At 40.8% G+C, this 9388-nt stretch overlaps 1 protein-coding gene across 1 annotated transcript in view; it reads right to left on the bottom strand.

Moving 5' to 3' along the window:
• RFFL (ring finger and FYVE like domain containing E3 ubiquitin protein ligase) overlaps positions 1-9388 on the bottom strand; it is a 50276-nt gene that overhangs the window by 12957 nt on the left and 27931 nt on the right. The window contains exons 3-4 of the mRNA XM_018566310.1: positions 8880-9225; positions 3523-3596 (exon numbers count right to left, since the gene is read on the bottom strand). Coding sequence (XP_018421812.1) covers positions 3523-3596; positions 8880-9225 — 420 coding nt within the window. The remainder of the gene's footprint in view (positions 1-3522; positions 3597-8879; positions 9226-9388) is intronic.

Below are 9388 nucleotides of genomic sequence, written 5' to 3'. Positions count from 1 at the left end.
GAGATATATATATATATATATATATATAATTACATGTATCTGCCGCCAGGTAAGCCTGTTCTCGGTTTGTGAATTGCTATAAATGCCATGCTTCCATAGTTGGGAAGCTCAGATACTGCAGAGTTAGGGAGCGTGCTTACATTCACATGAATGTAACCAAAATCTTTAAAGGCTTATTCACACCATGTCTGTACCAGATCTGGATGCGTTTCTGCAAACGTGGTGCAGTGCGATTTTGGCGCTTTAAAAACAAATATTTTTTAGCTTAAAATTGAACTAAAAGGTGCACTCCAGTGTTTGCATGCATTTTTACGCTTTTACATACATTTTGGTGCATTCCAGACCAGGAAAAAAAATAGTGCATGCAGCATTTTGTCCTGCATCGGAATGGACGGCATTGGTGTGAACAGAGCCCAGAAATACCATAGGAATACATTGGGATGCATTTCAGGGTGCGGACAAAAGAAATTCTGGTACGGACGTGGTGTGAACAAGCCCTTAAACCTGATTGGTTAAACAAATTAGCTTGTTTTTGTTGCTGGCAAGCATAAAAGTGTGCTGGGGACCTCTTTTGTATAACGCCCTGCCCATCCGTACTTTTCAGTTTTAGCTACTTGTAAACAGATCTGAGCGGCTGCCATAGTTGCTTTTTTGGAGTTGGTGCAGACACACAATGAAAGCCTTTAGCTGCCCTGTTGAGGTAATATTTTGGCATCTGGTATGCAGCTGTGGAGTTTAGGGGGATGGGGCTGTCTCCAGGTGAGCCTACTCTCCGTTTATGAATTGCTATATGCACTATATTACCAAAAGTATTGGGACGCCTGCCTTTACACTCACATGAACTTTAATGGCATCCCAGTCTTAGTCCGTAGGGTTCACTATTGAGTTGGCCCAGCCTTTGCAGCTATAACCGCTTCAACTCTTCTGGGAAGGCATCCACAAGGTTTAGGAGTGTGTCTATGGGAATGTTTGACCATTCTTCCAGGAGTGCATTTGTGAGGTCAGGTGCTGTTGTTGGACGAGAAGGCCTGGCTCGCAGTCTCCGCTCTAATTCATCCCAAAGGTGTTCTATCGGGTTGAGGTCAGGACTCTGTGCAGGACAGTCAAGTTCCTCCACCCCAAAAACTCGCTCATCCATGTCTTTATGGACCTTGCTTTGTACACTGGTGCACAGTTATGTTGGAACAGGAAGGGGCTATCCCCAAACTGTTCCCACAAAGTTGGGAGCATTAAATTGTCCAAAATGTCTTGATATGCTGATGCCTTAAGAGATCCCTTCTCTGGAACTAAGGGGCAAAGCCCAACCCCCTAAAAACAGCCCCACACCATAATCCCCCTCCACCAAACTTTACACTTGGCACAATGCAGTCAGGCAAGTACCGTTCTCCTGGCAACTGCCAAACCCAGACACACCCATTGGATTGCCAAAGAAGCGTGATACGTCACTCCAGAGAACACGTCTCCACTTCTCTAGAGTCCAGTGGTGGCGTGCTTTACACCATTGCATCTGACGCTTTTCTCTGCACTGGGTGATGTAAGGCTTGGATGCAGCTACTCGGCCATGGAAACCCATTCCATGAAGCTCTCTAGGCACTGTTGTTGTGCCAATCTGAAGGTCACACGAAGTTTGGAGGTCTGTAGATATTGACTCTGCAGACAGTTGACGACTTCTGCCCACTGTGCGCTTCAGCATGCGCTGACCCCGCTCTGTCATTTTACGTGGCCTACCACTTCATGGCAGAGTTGCTGTTGTTCCCAGTTGCTTCCACTTTGTTATAATACCACTGACAGTTGATCGTGGAATATTTAGTAGCAAGGAAATTGCACAGAAAACCTAAATCCAATGATTTGGAGGGTGTCCCAATACTTTTGGTAATATAGTGTATGTTCTATAGTTGGGAAACTCTAACAGTGTAGAGTTAGAGACCACACTTATTAGAGGTGCCATGATGCAGCAGTATTTTATCTAAACAAGATTTTGTGACTTGGTTTTAATATTACGCAGTGAGAAGAGTTTTTGTCCTCTTTATTTGCTTGTAGCACCGAAAAAACATACATTTCCAGGTATCTCAGAGGATGCCCATCAGTTTTTGGAAGGAAGGGGACTGGTTATATAGCAATCTACATCATTACTACTAGGAATGTCCCGATACTGATACTAGCATCGGTATCGGGACCGATACAGGGAATTTGGATAAGTACTTAGGTGGCCGGCGACTGCCTAGAGGACCCCACCTGGAGCGCTGCCCACCGGAGCCGCAATGACGCGACGCTCCTCTTGAGCTCAGCGCTGATGTCCTCACGTGTGAGGAAAATCGTTCGGCACCTTGTGAGGCACCACGATCGAACAGGCACCAGTAAGTGAGGGCCTGGGCTTAAGTGGGAATTTTAGAATTGTTAGTGTGAACAACAAGAATCTATTGCTGCAGTGTATTTGGAATATGTACTGTACATGTACTACATATAGAATACACTGCAGCAATAGATTTAGAATTAGCCCCTGCTAATATGAATAGGTTAAATGATCCAATGTACATAACATGTAGTTGTACTATGGATCATTTAACCTATTCATATTAGCAGGGGATAATTCTAAATCTATTGCTGCAGTGTATTCTATATGAATAGGTTAAATGATCCAATGTACAGAACATGTAGTTGTACTATGGATCATTTAACCTACTCATATTAGCAGGGGATAATTGTAAATCTATTGCTGCAGTGTACTGTATATGTAGTACATATTCCAAATACACTGCAGCAATATATTTACAATTCTGACCTGCTAATATGAATAGGTTAAATGATCCGTAGTACAACTACATGTTATGTACATATGTACTATGGATCATGATTTAACCTATTCATGTTAGCAGGTGATAATTGTAAATCTATTGCTGCAGTGTATTCTATATGTAGTACATATACCAAATACACTGCAGCAATAGATTTACAATTCTCCCCTGCTAACATGAATAGGTTAAATCATTATCCATAGTACAGAACATTTAGTTGTACTATGGATCATTTAACCTATTCATGTTAGCAGGGCAGAATTGTAACTATTACTGCAGTGCACTGGAAGCGTGTACCAGGTTAAATGATCCATAGTACACACTTCCAGTACACTGCAGCAATAGAATTACAATTCTGCCATGAATAGGTTAAATGATCCCAGAGGCAGATGCATGATTGGATTTGTAGTTTCACTATAGCTGTGTGAAAGCAAATACAAATGTTTTATTGTTCTAAAACAGTCCTAAATTAAAGTTCTTCATAATCGTAAAGAAATTGGCCTAAAATCATTAGTCTGTATTGTTTTGTTTTTTTTGTCACCTGTCCCTTTAAGAAAAAGTATCGGTAATTGGTATCGGCAAGTACATGAGGGGAAGTACTTGGTCTTGAAAAAGTGGTATCGGGACATCCCTAATTACTACTAAAAATGTCTGATGGGACGAATATGAGAAAGCCTGAAATCAAGAAAGCTTTTTAATATTATAAATGTAATAGAACATAAGTTACCTCAGTCTCATCTTCCTGCTGGTAATCTTCTAGATCTTGTACTCTGGTATCTGTATTAGAGAATATATTTTGGTCTGTCTGTAGTGAAGAGTAAAAAAGAAAAATATGTAAAATCAGGGTGCAGAGCAGAAAAAAAAATAATGTTATAATGCTGCTTGAGAATAATCGTTTAGCTTTTCGACATACATGTGACTTAAATTGGTGCTTATGCACGACCCTAAAAAATGTAAAACATGGCAGATCAGAAAATATCATAAGGTGCCCGATTGTACCGGTTTGTAACAAAATCTCTGCCAGCCCAGCTCTGACCCACATCACTACCAAAGGGAATGGAGAGAACCATCACCATCATGTGGTGCCTGAATGCTTCATCACCAGGTCTAAGAGGTGTCACGTGAAGGGGTGGCCAAACAGGTTCAGTATTTGCACACTAATTTATACAAGCTCCATTGGTGCAGGTAGCGGGATTTTTCTTACAATAGAAGTATGATCACTGGTACCAGTTACCCATCACTTATTTGACCTTAAAACACCCCCCAAGTACACATTTCCTATAAAAGATTATGGGCTGTCATCCAAATCCTGGTTTCTATACAAAGTCCCTTATATTAAACAAGCATTCAATCTGCAAAAATGTGAACATGCATGCCTCATCCAAGTCCATTCACAAGATAGTGCCACCCAGAAGGATGACCATGCCAAGGGCAGGACCTTCAGTCTGAAACAAATAAAGTGCATGCCCAGCCACAACTTTAAAATGTTGAATACAAGGGGGAAGATTAAACCCCTGTCAGGTTTTTCCTGCCATCTGGGGCTTCATTAGAGAGATTTCACCTCGTTTACTGTGCTGTGGCAATGGTTTCACCAGGAGGGAATTGCAGATGTTCCCTCAACAATAACACAGACTGCAATAAAAATGCTTAGTTGACTTGTGGAAGGCTAGAACCCCAGCCAGCTTTTAATATTTCTACCAGTGTCCCTGTTGCTGATTTTCCCTCACTTCCTGTCTGGTGAAACTCTTGTCACCATGGACGTATGTAAGGGGGAAAATCCTCCGAAGGGGCCCCAGACAGCAAAGAGAAGTTGCAATTAGATAAGCAATGAACAACCTACATAGTACAACCCCAATTCCAAAAAAGGTGCGACACTGTGTAAAAAAAAAAAAAAAAAACCTGACAAAAACAGAATGAAATTATTTGCAAATCGCATAAACCCACATTTTATTCACAATAGAAAACAAAAAACCATACCCAATGTTTAAACTGAGAAAATGTATCATTTTACAAAAAAAATAAGGTAATTTTGAAATTGATGGCAGCAACACTTATCAAAAAAGTTGGGACAGGGCAGCAAAAAACTGGCAAAGTGGTGCCAACAAGGAAGAGCTGGAAGAACATTTTGTAACTGAATTTGGTTAATTGGCAGCAGGTCAGTAACATGATTGGGTATAAAAACAGCATCTTAGAGAGTCAGTGTGTCTCAGATATAAAGCTGGGCAGAGGTTCACCATTCGGAGTCTAAAAATTGTAAAGATATATCATCATCATCTACAGTACATAATACCATCAAAAGATTTTGAGAATCTGGAGAAAACTCTGTCCACAAGGGACAAGGACTAAATGCAATATTGGATGCCCATAATCTACGCATTATTCTGTGATGGACGTCACTACATGGGCTCAAGAATACTTTGAAAAATCACGGTCTGTGTCATCCCAAAAGGAACATTAATGCTCTAGCATGCAAAGAAGAATCCATATCTGAACATGACCCAGAAACGCCGCCGTCTCCTCTGGGCCAAAGCTCATTTAAAATGGTCTGTCACAAAGTGGAAAAAACTGTTCTGTGGTCAGACAAACTGAAATTGGACATTCTTTTTAGCAACCATGGGTGCCACGTCCTCCGAACTAAAAGAGGAGAGGGACCTTCTGGCTTGTTATTAGTGCTCAGTTTAAATGCCTGCATCCCTGATGGTATGGGGGTGCATTAGTGCATATGGAATAGGCAGCTTGCATATCTGGAAAGGCGCCATCAATGCTGAGAGATATATCCACGTTTTAGAGCAGCAAATGCTCCCATGCAGACAGGGAAGGCCTTGCACATTGCAGCAGGACAATGCTAATTTGCATACTGCATCTATGACAAAAGCATGGCTTTGTAGCAGAAGAGTCCGGGAGTCCAGCACATTCTCATACAGGCAGAGCTCCATACTGAAAAAAAAAAAAAAAAACAAAACACTTTTTGTACAGAGTTTACGTTAGGAGAGATGAGGAAGGACGGCTGGACAAGAATAAGGACAGCATCTAACCAGAGGAGGACGGCCGGACGCTGTAGGACCTGATTTAATGCAGTTTGAAGTCCACCCGTCCTTCCCCATCTCTCTTAAACTCCGTACCTCAGTACGTAGCTTTGCCTGTATGAGAATGTGCTGAAGCCTGAGCTCTGCAGCCTTGATCAAATGATCACCATTGCAATGCTTGTCAGGTTTGAATGCAAAAATGAAAGAAATGCCTATTTTTTTTATACCATTAAATATGCATTTGTTTTATTTTTGCAAAAGGTGAACTTATCCTTTAATATGGTACATTTTCTCAATTTAAACATTTGATATGTTTGCAAGATGAGATTTGCAAATCATTGCATTCTGTTTGTATGTAGATTTTACACAGTGCCCCAACTTTTTCTGAATTGGAGATGTACTTTCCAAAAAGTCTATGTTTTTTTCTTTCAGCAGGGATGCTTGCTGTAGAAGGAAAAGGAAGAAGCAAAGTGTGGATATGTGTTCAGTCATGTGCATTTCACGTACCTTTACTATTAACAAAAATATATCTTATTTGTGTATCACTCGGCTGTAGATAATCAAATCTTCCCTGAATTTGTGCCGACACTGTCCTTCCTTCTGGAGAGTGACTACTTTTGTTCTCCATGGTCCCTGTGTGTGTTGTAGAGTGGACACTGATCCAAGATCCCTCCCATAATGGTCTTTAATCTCATGCTTAGTTTACTAATTTGCATTTAGAATATAGTCCATCACAGGAGTGAGCTTGGAGCGGTGACTACTTTACAACACACACAGGGAACCATGGGGAACAAAAGTAGCCACCCTCCAGAAGGAAGGACAGTGTCAACCATAGATCTTCAAATCATCTCTAAATTTGTGCTGAGTGATACACAGAGATATATTTTTGTTAGAGGTACTTGAATGCATTTTTAAGATTTAACTCCTGAGTTTAGGTTCACTTTAAAGTCTTTCAAACACTTACAAAAAATGTACTTCATTTTAGTAGCTAGTAGTAATTTTTTGTTGTAGATGTTGTTGGATGTTGTTGATGTTGTTGATGTTGTGAATAATAACAGCTGCTAACTTTTTTTGTCACTCGCTTCTGCTGTGATCACAGCGAGCACACAGCAGTGCATTGTTCCCGTTTCCTTGATTTTGCTAGCTCAGCCTGATAGCACACTCATTTCATGCTTGGTAACCCAAGAAGTCTAGTAACGAGCAGCTCATATCTTGTTTACAAAGCTGCTCTATGTCATTGATTTGCTGTGAGACAAGTCTAGGTTCTCAACAACACACTTCATTAATGCTGAACTCCAGGCAGCTATAAAAAGGTAAAAACTAATGCAGCTCTGTGAGCATTAATGCAATACAGCACAAGAAGCTAATCAGATTTGTTGCAGTGCAGGGAGCATATTGATAGATGTGACCGAAAGAGGAGCTTCTCCTTTTACTGGTTAGTCACAGGCTGGGGGTGTGGAGGAGGTCTGCAATGGAAAGGGAGACTGCGGCAGGGGGGAAAAACACAAAAACAAAAAACAGATCCCCTCCCCGACAGGTCTGTGCTGTGTGGCACAGCTGTGTAACTTTAAGGATTGGATGGGCAAATATACAAATACTTTGGCACCTCCACCATATATATTTGATGTGCGTATTTAGCCGTTTGCCTGGAGCTCAGTTTAAATTAAAGTAACTAAAGTTATACTGCCAGTGTTTCTAGCAGGATGTCTTATACCAGCAGTCTTTGTTCTGTTCAGGGTAAAAATTAAAGGATGAGCATGACTGGAGGCAAACACAGACACTTGGCATTCTTTGTGCTTAGATAAAATGTTCCTACGTACTTTGTTTTCGGTTTTAGAGGGAAAGTGTGTTATCAAGGAGTTTGCATTTTGTTTAATGTTAAAGCTTACCTGGAAGTCATTTTCAGGGTTCATGCATATGGGCGTACAGTGTACTGCATTTAAATCCATAATTTATACAGATCAGAGCGCAGAAGTATTGTATGGTATGGGCCCGTTCACAATGCTCCCTTTTGGTCTGTATCACTTAGCTGTGTAAACCAAGGTAGCCAAACCCCGGCCCTCCAGCTGTGGTGGAACTATAAATCCCATGAGGCATTGCAAGATTCTCACAGCCACGACTCCCGGAGGGAGAGGCATCATGGGATTTGTATTTTCATCAAAGCTGGAGGGCCAGAGTTTGGCTACCCCTGGTGTAAACCAACACATAGATAAATTTGCTTTCATTGCCTGATTTTGGACTTTTTTTTACACTGTACGCATGTATAGAAAATAGTAAGTAAAATATAGTAAATAGACCATAGGCACTCCTGCTTAGTAAATGCAGGGCCGACATGTAAACTTCAGCAATGTGTAGGCAGCGGTACAGGTACAGAATAACCTCAACCTCGTGTCATTCAGAATGGCTGAAGGCCGAGGTCATTCCGTGTTGCCTGCACATAATAGACTTATTCAGAGGGAGATGTAGACATTAGTGTGTAATCAGAGGTGCGGACGCAGCAATTACTCCTCAACGCATATGCACATAATCGAATGTGCATATAGGTTCAGACTTTTATGCAGGACCTTCCTGGCAGCAAACTCATGTGTGAATGAATACAGCCATGTGCAGGAAGCCTTAGTGTAGCCATGTTGTCAAGATTACATTTCATATAGTCATGTGAAAAAGGAAGTACATCCTCTTTGAATTCAATGGTTTTAAGCATTAAATGTTGTCCAAGATGAGATTTAAAATGCCAGTAAAATAAAAGTTGTGAGTTATAAAAAAAAAAAAAAGATATTTCCAACTACATAACTATTTTGGGTTCCATGGCGTCCCAAGGAATTATTAGGCATGAAGAGTTTATAAATTGTATTAGTAAAATGTTCCTGTTAAAAAATAAATAAAAATCACAGGTTTGTACAAATAAATGCAAATGTAAATAGTACAACAGTATTCAAAGGCAAATTCAAACCTTCTGTTGCCAGCTGATACATATCAGCCGGGATTCCTATAAGTATTAATACTTTTCTGAATGCAACTGAAGAATACATCCAGGAAGTGAAGCTGACTTAACCACTTACTGTTGGAATGTCTTGTGCTGGCTCTGTCTGAGATGGGCCATTGCCAGCTCTGTGGCTGCTCGGATTATATGGAAATGGGGGGACAATAGTCACATCTGGGTAGGACATAGGCCCCAGTGCCAAAACAAGCTGTACTAGTTCTTCTTTTTCACGACATAGGTCAGTGGGTATGTCTCTCATGGACAAATAATCTCGAAGATCTTTTACTTTTAGCTTTAATAACTCATCCCGGGTAAAGGAAGTAGAACGTATCCTCCGGCACACCTGACAGAGAGGTAGGCCATCATTTAGTTGCTGTAGACATGATCCACAGAAAGTATTCCTGCAATCCATGCATGGAGTCTGTCAAGAAGAAAAAAAGAAGAACGATACTGGTTAACATAAAGCAAGCAGCAGTGTTCAAAGCCACACACTTTAATACACATCACTGTGATAAATTATGGAGCAGAGTGAACTACATGATTGGTTAATACTACACTTTAATACAGTATAAAATAGGCCACAC

The sequence above is a fragment of the Nanorana parkeri genome, unplaced genomic scaffold (genome assembly GCF_000935625.1).
Source record: "Nanorana parkeri isolate BGI_ZX_2015 unplaced genomic scaffold, ASM93562v1 scaffold935, whole genome shotgun sequence".
Lineage (NCBI taxonomy): Eukaryota > Metazoa > Chordata > Amphibia > Anura > Dicroglossidae > Nanorana > Nanorana parkeri.
The sequence above is the reverse complement of the archived record's forward strand: the minus strand, read 5'-3'. Positions and strand labels throughout refer to the sequence as shown.